Source organism: Adelges cooleyi, unplaced genomic scaffold, assembly GCF_023614345.1.
Source record: "Adelges cooleyi isolate 19-005CV unplaced genomic scaffold, UGA_ACOO_1.1 ACOO_flye_CR_arks_rails_tigmint_CR_PRNA_795, whole genome shotgun sequence".
NCBI classification, from domain to species: domain Eukaryota; kingdom Metazoa; phylum Arthropoda; class Insecta; order Hemiptera; family Adelgidae; genus Adelges; species Adelges cooleyi.
Window position 1 is genome coordinate 117725 of NW_026096508.1, and position 20166 is coordinate 137890.

General features: G+C 26.0%; 1 protein-coding gene across 1 annotated transcript in view; it reads left to right on the forward strand.

The window, feature by feature from the left end:
* The window catches only part of LOC126845507 (uncharacterized), a 43726-nt gene extending 36667 nt beyond the window's left edge, over positions 1 to 7059 (forward strand). Inside the window, exons 6-9 of the mRNA XM_050584161.1 lie at positions 4454 to 4531; positions 5141 to 5218; positions 6412 to 6507; positions 7001 to 7059. Coding sequence (XP_050440118.1) covers positions 4454 to 4531; positions 5141 to 5218; positions 6412 to 6507; positions 7001 to 7059 — 311 coding nt within the window. The remainder of the gene's footprint in view (positions 1 to 4453; positions 4532 to 5140; positions 5219 to 6411; positions 6508 to 7000) is intronic.
* Positions 7060 to 20166: the final 13107 nt, after the last annotated feature.

Sequence of the window (20166 nt, forward strand, 5' to 3'; positions counted from 1 at the left end):
TTTACAATAAAAATAAATCTCTCTTGTTGTATCAAATACTATTATTAAAATAAAAATATGTGTGAAAAATAATTGTTAAATTGTTTTATTGCATAATATTAAAGTAAGAAAATGTAGAAAAGAATATTGAAATATAATTTGTATTAAATATTGTATAAAGCGTACATTGTTTTGTTTTTGTATATTCGTCTTTTGTATATTAAAATTTGAAAAAGTGACTCATTGTAGGTAGTTGTATGGGTCTAATTGAAAATACTGTATTTTAGCTGAATATGATTCAAATTGGTAAAATTGTATAAAATAATTACTTATATTAAACAAAATATGGGAATCAGGGTGATTTAAATAGAATATTTATTTTGTTTATGTAATATAAAATTGGGTAATTGTTAGGTTAATATTTTTGTTGCTGGTTTTGTCGAGATTAATGTGAATGATTTAAGTATCCTTGTATCACGATTTCTTCTCAGTTTTATTCTACCTACAGTTCTTAGTTACTCTCAAATGACAGTTTGACATTAGATGCAAGCAAATTTATAAAACAATTATGGTAAATACTTGCGATATTTATATATTTCTTTGGAATATTTTAAATATTAGGCATTTTATTTTTTACCGAAATTGTTTATTACTAACGTAATGTTTACTCCTTCTTACAGGTTTTTTCTTACAGGTGTATCGTTTTGTTTTTTTACAAAAAACATTGCCTTTTGCGTCATACTTTAATATAACTGTTCCTGTTATATTGTATGAATAAACTAACTAAATAATATATATTATGTTCATTTATATTTTTTTCTGTACATTTTTATATTGTGTATTGTAGTTTTCATCGTCTATCGTAGAAGTGTGTTTCAGAATAACAAAAGTTAATTAAAACATTATGCAGAAATCTACTATTTTTATAATAGTTTTCATTATAATGGGTAATTCTTATTTGTATTTTTTGTTTACAATACATTCTTAGGTTCAATACTATAATAACTATAATTTTATGGCTTATAAATTCTAATTAAATGACAAATTATGTTGAAAGGAGTTACCGCCATGGAGAAATTATTTTTATTTCAAAATTATGTAAACGAGTATGAGTTTATATGGAAACCTTATTTTATTTTTTTTGTTTAGTCACACAGGGTCGACCATATCCAAGTATGTTTATAAATGATATAATTCTATACACTTTACATGCAATTGTATACAAGTTTTCTATTTAACTTGTACATCCATTGTATAATATGACCGTGTAGTAATAATTAATATACACCTAAAAGTAGATAACAGTACCATTACAGATTACATTCTTTGGTTGGTTTTTGGAGTATTTACACGGTACCAAAAGTAAACAAAATATTTGATTAAAAAAATGATTTATTTATTTTATAATGAAAAGCTACAGCCAGCAAAATATTAATACGTGTAAAAAAGGAAATCTAATCAACTATTATACTGCTATAAAAAATGAAGTCATTTTTTTGCTAGTAAACAGTACATTTTTTTTGTTGGTTAGGTGAAAACAATTCGATGGAGTCACAAAAGAAGCCGGGTAATTTCACGTGGTATTATACTATTACAAGGGCCAAAATACCAAATACGAATTAACTTATGGAGCACACCTCCCCGAAATTTTTTGATACTCACTTTATGTGTCTGTTCCGACGAAAGGAATCAGTAAATCAATTTTTGTTCGTTTATTTTGAACCTTTTTATATAATAAAATGATCATATTTTTAGTTTTTTTCTTTAATCTTTTTTTTAATCATTTTTTATAGTATTTTGAACAAAAAAAAAATGTTAAAAATTAGTTTCTTTTGTAAAATAATTGATTTTTATCCGAGTTAAGTCAGCCAATTGAGTTTATAATTTTATACTTTTAGTAGGACCAAATTTTTAATAACACAGTCAAACTAGAAATAATAATAATATATTAAATATATTCTACCTATTGTTTTCGAAAAATATCAGGAATATTTGAAATATTGGAAAATGGTTTCATGCAACGCTAACCAAAATTGTTTATTGCTATTCAAATATTTTATCCGCTCACGTGTTTTTTTAGAGATATAACCGTTCTATTATTTCCCAAATAACATTGCCATTTGCGTCATACTTTAATAGTACTGTTGTTATATAGTTTGATAAATATTTGTTAAATAATGTATGTTATATATTTCTATACTTTTTGACACATTTCCTTCTAATTTTAGTAATTGTACAAGTTTTTAAAATGACAAACTAAAAATTAGAATTATTTTAGAAAAAAGGGTCTTATCCATAATGAATTATCTGTATAATTTTCATATGTTTGCAAAATATTTGGTAAAAATAATGATTTATTTATTTTATAATGAAAAGATGATCTCCCAAAAATACTCACACTAAAAGAAATGGCGGAGTTACAAAGGAAACCGGGTAATTATACGTTTTTTTATACAATGTAGAGTAGAATGTGTATATCTAAATAATTAACTTATTTTCAAATATATCTTTAAATATATGCATACTATAGTTTGAAATTGTTTATACTTCTAAACGATCATCCAGTATTAGCCCTGACTACAATTATTGTCGCAATAAAGTACAAATCGTTTACCTAAAGTTTAGACGAGAAATATTAATAATTATCAAATTGCTTGTCACATATATTTCAAGATGTATTTGAAAATAAATTTAATTCATTAGAAGAACATATGTTATTCTACATTGTGAAAACAGTATCATACAACAGATAATTAAAGGTTTTTTACAATCACATAAAGTTAGCAAAACATTAATTTAATTTGCATTACATGTTGGTTTAGATAATAGACTGGTATATGTCCAAATAGGTACACCCTGTATAGTGTAATATAATAGAAATCAGTCTTTATCTTTCTTCGAGTGCTATAATGTGTAAATACAAAAGCAATCCATAAAAATTAAAAATTTTTCTCAGAGACAGTCGAACGAAAAATGGTTTGTCATACATATCTTATAAACTATTTCATAATAATATTAGTTAATTGGAATTCCACATATTTTTCTATATCTATTGTTAAAAATATATTTTCTAAAAAAAAATTGAAATATGGAAATTTTAAAAAGCATATAATATACTTTTAGATATTTAAAAAGTAATATTTAAAAATGTTTTGAAACATTATAGAGATAAAAGTTATACTAGACCAGATAAGTCTATAAATTTCAATAGGGGTTTAATTTTTTTATGTAAAAGCTGCACTAAAGTACTAAAAAATCGTATAAAACATAATTCCTATTTAAACTCGTTTAATTTGTATTGTTTTAAATACTATTATGACAATTTAAAGTTAGCAAACATTAACTTATATGTATAATTTGTTGTATTATAGCTGGCGATAAAAAGCATTCAGGTATAGTATAGACTAGAGCTACCGATTACACATGTAACTTGTGTGGTTCGAATTGACGTGTAGAAGTTCGTGTAATTATAAGTACAACTACAAGTATTCTTAAAACTGTAAGTTTTAATAAGACCTCTTATTTACGTAATACTACTCTTTAATTAATGGTTGTGACTAAGATATAGTATTATAGCCATTGGGTCAAGTTAGTGGAATCTAGGGTCCTACAAGTGTATTATTTACACGAACTTCTAAACGTCAATTCGAACTACACGAACCTTGTCCTACATGTGTACTACACAATACACGTGTAGAATCTTCGGTCACAGTATAGACTGTAGAGTTACCTAGTGTGAACCCTTTTCCTAACACTATAAGTTCAAACCACCAGTAATACTCGTACATGAGATGTGTTAATATTTATTTACTGGAATAATTATAGTATCCCTCTTAACACTTTTAAAATCGTGTAAAACAATTTATATTTAAAGCTATTAGTTTCTTACATATTCACTATTAAAAATGTTTTATTATTAAAAATTCTCAAATATATAAAAAATGTAATTTTGTTTGTTAGGATGGAGTTTAGTAAGAAATGGTATGTTGTTCGTCACTTATTACTTTGTTTCATTTAATTTTGTTTGCACAATTGAACTATGGTACCAACAATAATGACGAAGAAAGCTAATTTATCTTGGACATCTTAAATCTGTTGTTCATTTATTTTGAAATGTTCGATTATTAATAGTTCTATAATCGAATATCTTTGAAACAAATTAATCATGTTGTAAAATATATTGTAATTTATTATATTATAATAAAACACATATTTTATGTTCATGTACATTGTGCAATATTTCAAACTTGACAATCAATTAACAGCTTTTAATAAACCCTGTTTCGAAAATGTGACCCACTTTTACTTTAAACTAATTTAGTGTGATATTATTTTCATCAAGTTATATACCTAGGCATAAAGGTTAGCATAGTTGTGCTATTTCGATTAGATTTCATCATTTAAAAATGAGCACTAATTAATTTGGTAATCTTCGTTATATTTTAAAATACCTAATACTTTATTTGCTTAAAAGCTAGCGGATTGGTCGAAATCTTTGGATGTGGAACGCCTAAGACAACAGAAACAACCGAAGTTTCGAGCTCTTCCAAAGGTAATAGTTAACTATGTTTTAAAAATAATTATTTTAAATAAAAAAATTAAACGTTATTAATTTGGTGATTCACTTGTATAGTCTTAAAACATAAAATAGCTTCGTTTAGTATTCAATTCGGTTCACTATATTTTGAACTTGATTGAAATTCAAAAACACAGTTTCCGTTTGCGCTGTATAGACGATTGCGTTAGTCGAATTAGCATACGTCCCTTTTTTATATAATGGAATTTATAATTTTCTTCCAAGGAAATTCCTTGACCGCGTCTTGATAACGTCGTACCCATTTTTTATATACTTTAATTTAAATGATATTACTATAAAACACATATTTTATGTTCATGTACATTGTGCAGTATTTCGAACTTGACAATTAATTAACAGCTTTTAATAAACCCTGTTTCGAAAATGTGACCCACATTTATTTTAAACTAGTTTAGTGTTAAGTTACTTTCAACAAATTATGTACCTAGGCATAAAGGTTAGCATAGTTGTGCGACTTCTATTAGAATTTTATCATTTTGTGTTCATTTAAAATTGAGCACTAATTAATTTGGTTTATAATCTTCGTTATATTTTAAAATACCTATTACTTTATTTGCTTAAAAGCTTGCGGATTTCGCGAATCCTTGGGATGTGGAATGCCTAAGACAACAGAAACCACTGACGCTCCGAGCTCTTCCAAAGGTAATAGTTACTTATGTTTTAAAGATGTAATTATGTAAATGTAATTCTTAATTTTCTTTATACAGTTAAGTTATTTCTTTTTCAATCATTGTCCTTCTTTTAATTCCGTGGTTTTCGTCGAACCCTTTTTCTAACACTATAAGTTCAAACCACCAGCAATACATGACACATGAGATGTGTTAATATTTATCTACTGGAACTAGTATAGTATCCCTCTTAACAGTTTCATAATCGTATAAAAAATGTTATCTTTAAAGCTATAATTTTTTTACTAAATCACTATTAAAAACGTTTTATTGTTAAATAAAACGTTTTATTGTAAAAAAATGTTTTTTTGTTTTTTAGAGCTTCCTCCGACAAAACTATCAAATAGACTTTGTACATGTTTTATAGGTAGAGTCATTACTTAATTTTAAAAGAGAATTTTTTTTTAAAATCAAAAAAGTAATCGTTATTAATTTGATGATTCACTTTTGAAATTTCTCTAATAAATACGAAATATTTTTTTGTTTTTTAGGCAGTGAGATTTTATTAAAAGATGGTATGTTTTTACAAAAAATATATATATTTGTTTCATTGAATTTTGTTTGTGCAATTAAACTATGGTACCAAAAATATTGACGATAACAGCTAATTTTTCTTGGACGTCCTAAAACTCTTGTTCATTTGTTTTGGAATGTTCGATTTTTTTTGAAACAATTTAATCATGCTGTATTATATTTTTTTAAAACACAACGAACTTGACAAAAAATTAACAGCTCTTAACAGAACTTTGTTTCAAAATTATGACAGACCTTTACTTTGAACTGGTTTAGTGTGATATTACCAGCAATAAGTTATGGACCGAGGCATAAAGGTTAACATAGTTATGCAACTTCGATTTAATTTACACAATCCATGCGTGTGTTATGATTGAAATTCGAAAACGCAGTTGTGTTAGCCCTATAAAGACGATTGCGTTTCGGAGCATCTCTTATTTACGTTTCGGTTAAGTTAAGGGAATTCCTCGACCACGTCTTGATAACGTCGTTGAAACGTTACCTCGCTGTCCGCTGTAATGAAACTTGTCCTCTAATATTACCGTTTTAATTATATTATTATTATTGTCATTATATATTAAAATATTATATTTTGTTATTCATTTTCATATATAATATTAATTTAATATAATAACGTTTTTGTATCGTGTTTAGAATTTGAGAAAGCTCGATATTGTATATTACACCAGTTGCCAGCAACGACGCGTGTCACCACGAATCCTTGTCACCATTGTACTAAACATTTATCAGGTAAACTAACCTAACCGTTATATAGATTGTTACATATACTTATATATATATATATATATATATTTAGTTTTATACTATAAAATATCATTCCTTAGAGGTTTTTTGTAAATACAAAACACAATTAGTTTACATTGTTTTTTTGTAACATAGGTAACGTTATACAAACTTATTCTATTTAAGCTATGAATTAATAAAAATTTTTGTTTTTTTAATAGAAAGAATCCCATGACAACAATCCAATTTTGCAGAAATATACCATTAAAAATAAAGATGTAAATAAATATAAATGTAGAAAATTAAATTGTGTAAACTATTACTAAACAAAAAACATAAATTTCATTGATTCATATTAAACTTCATCTATCTGGCAAATTTAAAGTGTATTGTTTTCCTTTAGTGCAAGTTTTCAAACTTGGTTACTATATTTTCACCCGATTTTATTATTGTAGCTTTGTTTAAGTACAATGTGTAAATATTTTTTCTATTGTTATAGCCTGTAACAACATTTTGCATAATCTTAAAGAAGATTGTCTAGATAAATCAATGGATTAAATTAAAATATAATTATTGTGATTGGATGAGGCGCTTTGAATGTGGCATATTATTTTTTAATAATTGATATGGTGTGAATGAAAAATTCTAGAAAACTTAAGGGGTAACGCGGTCGTACCGTCGGTATAACACTCGGTTTGAAGTGTAATTATATGATTAAAGCTCCAAGGTTCGTCAAAAATATAAAAGTTTATGAATCGATACACGCAACTTCAATTATAAAATAGTAATTAACTAATACAGTTTACATAAAGCTTACAAATCTGAAAATATTCAAAATAATTTTATGCAACGCTAACCAAAATTGTTTATTGCTAACGAAATGTTTTTATCCGCTCATGTGTTTTTTTAGATACATGAACGTTCTGTTATTTTCCAAAAACAATGACATTTACTAACACATATATTAATAACACCTTTGCTATATAGTTTGAATAACATTTATTATATTAACGATATATATTATATCGTTATAACCTGTATCAACATTTTGCATAATCTCAAAGAGGTTTGTCTAGATAACAGGTACGACGGATTAAATTAAAATATAATAACTGTTATTGGTTAAGGCGCTTTGAATGTGGCATGTTATCCTTTGACACTTGATTTGGTGTATAATCACAGTACGTAATATGATCTTGAAAAAAAACGCAGCATGCACACAGTACAATGGAAAGTCTGCATATTTCTTAGTAAACTGGTTTCAAAAATACAGTATCTTCTTAAAAATAAAAAAAAGTAAAGGTAATAGACTAATTATTAGAAAACAATAATTTCAAAAATATGAAGGATACTTAGGACTGACACAGACCAGTGCAGACAAATTAATAACTTATATTAATAAATAAAGTAAAATTAATAATTTTAATAGTCAATATTTAAAAAATAATCTTCTTCATCTTTGCCTTATACTCTCAACTACATGAGGTCAGTCAAATATTTGAAAAACTTTGAAATCAAAAAAAAATTTTCCCAACAATTAGATACTTGTGAATACTGCATATCTCTTTAGGGGTGAAGAATAAATCTATATTTTGTAATAGAGAGTAAATTCCCTGAGTAATTTCTACTATTATGAAAAATAAAATAATACACACCAAAAATGCCCAAGTTCTCCAAAAGTTACTAATATTATTACAAGTCAAGTGAAACAACAATTGTTTAAAAGAAAATTGTTATAAAAAGTTGGTCACTGTGTTTAGAGCTGTTTGAAGATTTCGGATTGAAGATTCTATGGAGTTGCTTTAGGTTATTACTGTTGCGTCATCCGCAAACATTGCCAGCTGGGAGTTTGGAGGGATTGGTATGTCGTAGCAGTGAATGTTAACAAGGTAGGACCAGAACCGAGCCTTGGGGGACTCCAGATTGTATATTATGAGGTTGAAAGAAGTTGGCTCCAATTCTTACTTGGTCCAATATGAAAGAGATTATGGTTTGCGGCTTGACATAAAATACTGATGATTTATAGTAATACACAGGAAATAATACTGAAATAATGTACAAAGGCTAATTTGTAAATATTATGGTTTAAGCTGTAATGTAAGTTATATAAATGTGTCTGATATATATTATGTCTAATATGAGTTGAATTGATAAATATTGAGAAGTTTTTACAATAAAAATAAATCTCTTTTGTTGTATCAAATACCATTATTAAAATAAAAATATATGTGAAAAATAATTGTTAAATTGTTTTATTGCATAATATTAAAGTAAGGAAATGTAGAAAAGAATATTTAAATATAATTTGTATTAAATATTGTATAAAGCGTACATTGTTTTGTTTTTGTATATTCGTCTTTTGTATATTAAAATTTGATAAAGTGCTCATTGTAGGTAGTTGTATGGGTCTTATTGAAAATACTGTATTTTAGCTGAATATGATTCAAATTGGTAAAATTGTATAAAATAATTACTTATATTAAACAAAATATGGGAATCAGGGTGATTTAAATAGAATATTTATTTTGTTTATGTAATATAAAATTGGGTAATTGTTAGGTTAATATTTTTGTTGCTGGTTTTGTCGAGATTAATGTGAATGATTTTAGTATCCTTGTTTCACGATTTCTTCTCAGTTTTATTCTACCTACAGTTCTTAGTTACTCCTAAATGACAGTTTGACATTAGATGCAAGCAGTTTTATAAAACAATTATGATAAATACTTGCGATATTTATATATTTCTTTGGAATATTTTAAATATTAGGCATTTTATTTTTTACCGAAATTGTTTATTACTAACGTAATGTGTTTACTCCTTCTTACAGGTTTTTTCTTACAGGTGTATCGTTTTGTTTTTTTACAAATAACATTGCCTTTTGCGTCATACTTTAATATAACTGTTCCTATATTGTCTGAATAAACTTGCTAAATAATATATATTATGTTCATTTATATTTTTTTCTGTACATTTTTATATTATGTATTGTAGTTTTCATCGTCTATCGTAGAAGTGTGTTTCAGAATAACAAAAGTTAATTAAAACATTATGCAGAAATCTACTATTTTTATAATAGTTTTCATTATAATGGGTAATTCTTATTTGTATTTTTTGTTTACAATACATTCTTAGGTTCAATACTATAATTACTATATTTTTATGGCTTCTAAATTCTAATTAAATGACAAATTATGTTGAAAGGAGTTACCGCCATGGAGAAATTATTTTTATTTCAAAATTATGTAAACGAGTATGAGTTTATATGGAAACCTTATTTTATTTTTTTTGTTTAGTCACACAGGGTCGACCATATCCAAGTATGTTTATAAATGATATAATTGTATACATTTTACATGCAATTGTATACAAGTTTTCTATTTAACTTGTACATCCATTGTATAATATGACCGTGTAGTAATAATTAATATACACCTAAAAGTAGATAACAGTACCATTACAGATTACATTCTTTGGTTGGTTTTTGGAGTATTTACACGGTACCAAAAGTAAACAAAATATTTGATTAAAAAAATGATTTATTTATTTTATAATGAAAAGCTACAGCCAGCAAAATATTAATACGTGTAAAAAAGGACATCTAATCAACTATTATACTGCTATAAAAAATGAAGTCATTTTTTTGCTAGTAAACAGTACATTTTTTTTGTTGGTTAGGTGAAAACAATTCGATGGAGTCACAAAAGAAGCCGGGTAATTTCACGTGATATTATACTATTACAAGGGCCAAAATGCCAAATACGAATTAACTTATGGAGCACACCTCCCCGGAATTTTTTGATACTCACTTTGTGTGTCTGTTCCGACAAAATCAATATTTTTCTTCAGTAAATCAATTTTTGTTCGTTTATTTTGAACCTTTTTATATAATTTAATGATCCTATATTTAGTTTTTTCATTTAATCTTTTTTTTAATCATTTTTTATAGTATTTTGAACAAAAATAAAATGTTAAAAATTAGTTTCTTTTGTAAAATAATTGATTTTTATTCGAGTTAAGTCAGCAAATTGAGTTTATAATTTTATACTTTTAGTAGGACCAAATTTTTAATAACACAGTCAAACTAGAAATAATAATAATATATTTAATATATTCTACCCATTGTTTTCGAAAAATATCATGAATATTTGAAATATTGGAAAATGGTTTCATGCAACGCTAACCAAAATTGTTTATTGCTATTCAAATATTTTATCCGCTCACGTGTTTTTTTAGAGGTATAACCGTTCTATTATTTCCCAAATTACATTGCCATTTGCGTCATACTTTAATAGTACTGTTGTTATATAGTTTGATAAACATTTGTTAAATAATGTATGTTATATATTTCTATATTTTTTGACACATTTGCTTCTAATTTTAGTAATTGTACAAGTTTTTAAAATGACAAACTAAAAATTAGAATTATTTTAGAAAAAAGGGTCTTATCCATAATGAATTATCTGTATAAATTTCATATGTTTGCAAAATATTTGGTAAAAATAATGATTTATTTATTTTATAATGAAAAGGTGATCTCCCAAAAATACTCACACTAAAAGAAATGGCGGAGTTACAAAGGAAACAGGGTAATTATACGTTTTTTTATACAATGTAGAGTAGAATGTGTATATCTAAATAATTAACTTATTTTCAAATATATCTTTAAATATATGCATACTATAGTTTGAAATTGTTTATACTTCTAAACGATCATCCAGTATTGGTCCTGACTACAATTATTGTCGAATAATGAAAATTTGACTACCTAAAGTTAAGACGAGAAATATTAATAATTATCAAATTGCTTGTCACATATATTTCAAGATGTATTTGAAAATAAATTTAATTCATTAGAAGAACATATGTTATTCTACATTGTGAAAACAGTATCATACAACAGATAATTAAAGGTTTTTTACAACCACTTAAAGTTAGCAAAACATTAATTTAATTTGCATTACATGTTGGTTTAGATAATAAACTGGTATATGTCCAAATAGGTACACCCTGTATAGTGTAATAGAATAGAAATCATTCTTTATCTTTCTTCGAGTGCTATAATGTGTAAATACAAAAGCAATCCATAAAAATAAAAAATCTTTCTCAGAGACAGTCGGACGAAAAATGGTTTGTCATACATATCTTATAAACTATTTCATAATAGTATTAGTTAATTGGAATTCCACATATTTTTCTATATCTATTGTTAAAACTATATTTTCTAAAAAAAAATTGAAATATGGAAATTTTAAAAAGCATATAGTATACTTTTAGATATTTAAAAATGTTTTGAAACATTATAGAGATAAAAGTTATACTAGACCAGATAAGTCTATAAATTTCAATAGGGGTTTAATTTTTTTATGTAAAAGCTGCACTAAAGTACTAAAAAATCGTATAAAACATAATTCCTATTTAAACTCGTTTAATTTGTATTGTTTTAAATACTATTATGACAATTTAAAGTTAGCAAACATTAACTTATATGTATAATTTGTTGTATTATAGCTGGCGATAAAAAGCATTCAGGTATAGTATAGACTAGAGCTACCGATTACACATGTAACACATGTGGTTCGAATTGACGTGTAGAAGTTCGTGTAATTATAAGTACAACTACAAGTATTCTTAAAACTGTAAGTTTTAATAAGACCTCTTATTTACGTAATACTACTCTTTAATTAATGGTTGTGACTAAGATATAGTATTATAGCCATTGGGTCAAGTTAGTGGAATCTAGGGTCCTACAAGTGTATTATTTACACGAACTTCTAAACGTCAATTCGAACTACACGAACCTTGTCCTACATGTGTACTACACAATACACGTGTAGAATCTTCGGTCACAGTATAGATTGTAGAGTTACCTAGTGTGAACCCTTTTCCTAACACTATAAGTTCAAACCACCAGGAATACATGAGATGTGTTAATATTTATTTACTGGAATAATTATAGTATCCCTCTTAACAGTTTTAAAATCGTGTAAAACAATTTATATTTAAAGCTATTAGTTTCTTACATATTCACTATTAAAAATGTTTTATTATTAAAAATTCTCAAATATATAAAAAATGTAATTTTGTTTGTTAGGATGGAGTTTAGTAAGAAATGGTATGTTGTTCGTCACTTATTACTTTGTTTCATTTAATTTTGTTTGCACAATTGAACTATGGTACCAACAATATTGACGAAGAAAGCTAATTTATCTTGGACATCTTAAATCTGTTGTTCATTTATTTTGAAATGTTCGATTATTAATAGTTCTATAATCGAATATCTTTGAAACAAATTAATCATGTTGTAAAATATATTGTAATTTATTATATTATAATAAAACACATATTTTATGTTCATGTACATTGTGCAATATTTCAAACTTGACAATCAATTAACAGCTTTTAATAAACCCTGTTTCGAAAATGTGACCCACTTTTACTTTAAACTAATTTAGTGTGATATTATTTTCATCAAGTTATATACCTAGGCATAAAGGTTAGCATAGTTGTGCTATTTCGATTAGATTTCATCATTTAAAAATGAGCACTAATTAATTTGGTAATCTTCGTTATATTTTAAAATACCTAATACTTTATTTGCTTAAAAGCTAGCGGATTGGTCGAAATCTTTGGATGTGGAACGCCTAAGACAACAGAAACAACCGAAGTTTCGAGCTCTTCCAAAGGTAATAGTTAACTATGTTTTAAAAATAATTATTTTAAATAAAAAAATTAAACGTTATTAATTTGGTGATTCACTTGTATAGTCTTAAAACATAAAATAGCTTCGTTTAGTATTCAATTCGGTTCACTATATTTTGAACTTGATTGAAATTCAAAAACACAGTTTCCGTTTGCGCTGTATAGACGATTGCGTTAGTCGAATTAGCATACGTCCCTTTTTTATATAATGGAATTTATAATTTTCTTCCAAGGAAATTCCTTGACCGCGTCTTGATAACGTCGTACCCTTTTTTTATATACTTTAATTTAAATGATATTACTATAAAACACATATTTTATGTTCATGTACATTGTGCAGTATTTCGAACTTGACAATTAATTAACAGCTTTTAATAAACCCTGTTTCGAAAATGTGACCCACATTTATTTTAAACTAGTTTAGTGTTAAGTTACTTTCAACAAATTATGTACCTAGGCATAAAGGTTAGCATAGTTGTGCGACTTCTATTAGAATTTTATCATTTTGTGTTCATTTAAAATTGAGCACTAATTAATTTGGTTTATAATCTTCGTTATATTTTAAAATACCTATTACTTTATTTGCTTAAAAGCTTGCGGATTTCGCGAATCCTTGGGATGTGGAATGCCTAAGACAACAGAAACCACTGACGCTCCGAGCTCTTCCAAAGGTAATAGTTACTTATGTTTTAAAGATGTAATTATGTAAATGTAATTCTTAATTTTCTTTATACAGTTAAGTTATTTCTTTTTCAATCATTGTCCTTCTTTTAATTCCGTGGTTTTCGTCGAACCCTTTTTCTAACACTATAAGTTCAAACCACCAGCAATACATGACACATGAGATGTGTTAATATTTATCTACTGGAACTAGTATAGTATCCCTCTTAACAGTTTCATAATCGTATAAAAAATGTTATCTTTAAAGCTATAATTTTTTTACTAAATCACTATTAAAAACGTTTTATTGTTAAATAAAACGTTTTATTGTAAAAAAATGTTTTTTTGTTTTTTAGAGCTTCCTCCGACAAAACTATCAAATAGACTTTGTACATGTTTTATAGGTAGAGTCATTACTTAATTTTAAAAGAGAATTTTTTTTTAAAATCAAAAAAGTAATCGTTATTAATTTGATGATTCACTTTTGAAATTTCTCTAATAAATACGAAATATTTTTTTGTTTTTTAGGCAGTGAGATTTTATTAAAAGATGGTATGTTTTTACAAAAAATATATATATTTGTTTCATTGAATTTTGTTTGTGCAATTAAACTATGGTACCAAAAATATTGACGATAACAGCTAATTTTTCTTGGACGTCCCAAAACTCTTGTTCATTTGTTTTGGAATGTTCGATTTTTTTTGAAACAATTTAATCATGCTGTATTATATTTTTTTAAAACACAACGAACTTGACAAAAAATTAACAGCTCTTAACAGAACTTTGTTTCAAAATTATGACAGACCTTTACTTTGAACTGGTTTAGTGTGATATTACCAGCAATAAGTTATGGACCGAGGCATAAAGGTTAACATAGTTATGCAACTTCGATTTAATTTACACAATCCATGCGTGTGTTATGATTGAAATTCGAAAACGCAGTTGTGTTAGCCCTATAAAGACGATTGCGTTTCGGAGCATCTCTTATTTACGTTTCGGTTAAGTTAAGGGAATTCCTCGACCACGTCTTGATAACGTCGTTGAAACGTTACCTCGCTGTCCGCTGTAATGAAACTTGTCCTCTAATATTACCGTTTTAATTATATTATTATTATTGTCATTATATATTAAAATATTATATTTTGTTATTCATTTTCATATATAATATTAATTTAATATAATAACGTTTTTGTATCGTGTTTAGAATTTGAGAAAGCTCGATATTGTTTATTACACCAGTTGCCAGCAACGAAGCGTGTCAACTCGAATCCTTGTCACCTTTGTCCTAAACATTTATTAGGTAAACTAACCTAACCGTTATATAGATTGTTACATATACTTATATATATATATATATTTAGTTTTTATACTATAAAATATCATTCCTTAGAGGTTTTTTGTAAATACAAAACACAATTAATTTACATTGTTTTTTTGTAACATAGGTAACGTTATACAAACTTATTCTATTTAAGCTATGAATTAATAAGAATTTTTGTTTTTTTAATAGAAAGAATCCCATGACAACAATCCAATTTTGCAGAAATATACCATTAAAAATAAAGATGTAAATAAATATAAATGTAGAAAATTAAATTGTGTAAACTATTACTAAACAAAAAACATAAATTTCATTGATTCATATTAAACTTCATCTATCTGGCAAATTTAAAGTGTATTGTTTTCCTTTAGTGCAAGTTTTCAAACTTGGTTACTATTTTTGCACCAGATTTTATTATTGTAGCTTTGTTTAAGTACAATGTGTAAATATTTTTTCTATTGTTATAGCCTGTAACAACATTTTGCATAATCTTATAGAAGATTGTCTAGATAAATCGATGGATTAAATTAAAATATAATTTTTGTGATTGGATGAGGCGCTTTGAATGTGGCATATTATTTTTTAATAATTGATATGGTGTGAATGAAAAATTCTAGAAAACTTAAGGGGTAACGCGGTCGTACCGTCGGTATAACACTCGGTTTGAAGTGTAATTATATGATTAAAGCTCCAAGGTTCGTCAAAAATATAAAAGTTTATGAATCGATACACGCAACTTCAATTATAAAATAGTAATTAACTAATACAGTTTACATAAAGCTTACAAATCTGAAAATATTCAAAATAATTTTATGCAACGCTAACCAAAATTGTTTATTGCTAACGAAATGTTTTTATCCGCTCATGTGTTTTTTTAGATACATGAACGTTCTGTTATTTTCCAAAAACAATGACATTTACTAACACATATATTAATAACACCTTTGCTATATAGTTTGAATAACATTTATTATATAATGTACAATTAATGTATATTCCTCTATCGTTATAACCTGTATCAACATTTTGCATAATCTCAAAGAGGTTTGTCTAGATAACAGGTACGACGGATTAAATTAAAATATAATAACTGTTATTGGTTAAGGCGCTTTGAATGTGGCATGTTATCCTTTGACACTTGATTTGGTGTATAATCACAGTACGTAATATGATCTTGAAAAAAAACGCAGCATGCACACAGTACAATGGAAAGTCTGCATATTTCTTAGTAAACTGGTTTCAAAAATACAGTATCTTCTTAAAAATAAAAAAAAGTAAAGGTAATAGACTAATTATTAGAAAACAATAATTTCAAAAATATGAAGGATACTTAGGACTGACACAGACCAGTGCAGACAAATTAATAACTTATATTAATAAATAAAGTAAAATTAATAATTTTAATAGTCAATATTTAAAAAATAATCTTCTTCATCTTTGCCTTATACTCTCAACTACATGAGGTCAGTCAAATATTTGAAAAACTTTGAAATCAAAAAAAAATTTTCCCAACAATTAGATACTTGTGAATACTGCATATCTCTTTAGGGGTGAAGAATAAATCTATATTTTGTAATAGAGAGTAAATTCCCTGAGTAATTTCTACTATTATGAAAAATAAAATAATACACACCAAAAATGCCCAAGTTCTCCAAAAGTTACTAATATTATTACAAGTCAAGTGAAACAACAATTGTTTAAAAGAAAATTTACAAGTTTAAAATTAATTCTCGGATAAGACCGAACCATATAGAAAGTTCAAAAAAGAGCAAACCAGCAGGGGTCATGTATATTGCAAATATTTGTAAGGATGGTGGAGGATGTTAATAAGTTTCCTATTTCCATAAAATAATTTCAATTACTACTAGAGTGTATGATAATGAAAAACTCCTACCTTATTATGTTAATTTTTATCACTAACCTAATTAAAGGTTAATAATAATTGGGCAATTAATAATTGTATAATACAAATAACTGTTATAATGCTAGACAGCGTTATTAAAAAAGAATTGTACAAGTATACGTATGAAATGTAGCAGCAAAAACGCTGCATTGCTTCGTTAAAAATAACGATGGCATATTATTATTATTTGCAGATAAGATTACTGATCTATAGACTTACTAAATGAAGAAATCGGATCAGTAGTTTAGGAAATATTGTGGATCTGGACACAAAATAAAAATAAACTAAAACATTACCTTCTGAGCTCTGCACTTAGCTAATATATGATGAAACTTGACTACGGGGTTCAGTCCTTTTTCATTTTAGCCTTATAAAGTACCTCTCAGGTACAATTTCTAAACTAATAACTTACACTACATGAATATGTCGATATATTGTACAGAAAATGTATAGTAGGTCCAGACATAGAAAACAAATAAAATGTTTAAGTGTCTTAAAAGTTCTTTGAGTGTTAAGTACAAGAAAAATACCTTTTCGAGATTCAATATAGCTAATGGCAGGATGTACAAAAAAACAGCAATACAGCATTTTATTGAAATATAAATATTCAATATTTTCAATATTTTATTGAAATTATATTATGAGTAGTCGATAAAATTCCGATTATAGCCCTCAAAGGAAGCCGCTACTTATTGTTATAATTAAAATTCCATTGTTTCACGGGTAAACTTTCATATGTATTGTCATATGATAGATTTAAGATAGGATTATTTGTTCGCGTAAACATATACATCAGAGATAACACGCACGCCGTTATCATTTAGGATACGGTTGTCGTCTATCAAACGCACGCGCCTTTAAATATTACATCTGAATAATTCATAACATTAACTAAAAGTATAAATATTGAATGTGTTTTATTTGATTTCAATGAATAAACACACAACAAAATTAACTAGTAAATAATCAGCTAAAATTGGCAAATTTTTAACAAAAAACTGTTTTATTTTTATTGAGGTGGACAAGATATAGAATTCACTTGTGTCCAGATTTGTTGTTTGGCAGAATTGTACAACAATACAAAACTGCTGCCAATATATAAAAACTACCGACGTTGTTGACGTTGTTTTATTTAGTTCTTTAGACAAGACATTTATTGAACCCTTTTAATAAATATACTTTAATTTAGACCCCCTTATTAACTATAATTTTAGTGTTTCTGTCTTTGCATTTTTTTGAGAGTTACTTAAACACCTTAATTTATAGGTTAACATATAAATTTAACATTTTTACTTATTGTTGTCGAAAAAAAAAGAATATTTAAAAAATTGGACGAAAATTTCATGCAACGTTTGAATATTTTATCCGGCACATGTGTTTTTTAGAAATATATACGTTCTGTTATTTTCGAAATAACATTACCATATGAGTCACACTTTAATAACTCAGTTTTAATATAGTTCGAATAACGTTTGATAAATAAAGTATATTATATTCAATTGAATATTTTTTTGACACATAAATTTCCAAATTTAAAAATTATAAAAAATTTTAAATAATCAATCCAAAATTTTGATTTTTTTTAGAAAAAAAAGTGTCCTAAAGCATATTTGATATATCTTTACTATTGTATACCACCCTTCTACACATAAAAACATTACAGTTGGTCCTACTTTAACTATGTTTACTATAGAGACACACAAATATCCAGGTGGAACATCTCAATAAAAAGTTGGCCCAACTAAATGTTTACTGAAACAACTTTTTATTTAGTTCTTTTAAATAGAATCGTATTAAGCCCTTATAATAAGTCTTCTTTTATCGGGACTAAGTTTTTAATAACTCTGTATTATTTGAATTTTTCGAATAATTCGAATAGTAATCAAATAATTCGAATATTCGAATTTTCGTATGAAAAAACTAAAAAGAACTTCTTAATCTAAGAGGTAATATTTAATTTGTCAAATTTATGTTTTTTTGAAATTATATATCTATATAAATTGTTAAAATCTTATTTTTTGTAATAAGTAATGATATTTATTATGTCAAAAGAATAATTTGTTATAATTATATTAATTTTGCTAAAAAATTATTAAAAATAAATCAAGGACACCTTAGTTGTCTTTTAATTATTTTTTTAAATCTAATTAATCCAGCAAAGAAAATTATAAAATATTCGAATAATCAGATCGAAAATTCGAATTTTTTATTTTCTATTCGTTTTTCGAATAACGAATATTCGTGCGAATAAAGTATTCGAATATTCGAATTTTTTTTAATCGAATAGTCCCACCACTAGTTACTAGTAATGTTTTGTAATCTTATATTAACTACAGCTTTAGTTGGACCAACTTTGTATTTTTTTAAAACTAACTTATTTCCTTAATTAATAGGTTAAATAATATATTTAACAATTTTACCTAATGTTATCGAAAATTATCAGAAATATTTGACATATTGGACAAAAATTTCATACAACGTTTGAATATTTTATCCGGCAAATGTGTTTTTTTTAAATAATGTAGGTTCTGTTATTTTCGAAAAACATTGCCATTGCGTCATACTTTAATAACACATTTCCTATATAGTTTGAATAATGTTTGTTAAATAATGTATAAGATATTCAATTGAATATTTTTTTTTACTCATAAATTTCCAAATTTAAAAATGTTAAATGATTTTAATCAATCAATCAAAAATCAGAATTATTTAAGAAAAAAAGTGTTATTTCCTAAAGCATATTTGATATAATTTTACTATTACAATTTATACCACCCTCCTACACATAAAACCTTTACAGTTTGTCCCACTTTAACTATGTTACTACAGAGACACAAAAATATCCAGGTGGAACATCTAAATAAAGAGTTGGCCCAACTAAATGTTTACTGGAACAACTTTTTATTTAGTTCTTTCATATAAAATCGTATTAGGCATCTATAATAAGCCTTCTTTTATCAGGAACAAATTTTTAATAACTCAGTATAACTAGTAATGTATGGTGACTTTATATTAACAACAGTATAGTTGGACCAACTTTGTATGATATAGAGACTAATTTATCTCCTTAATTATTAGGTTA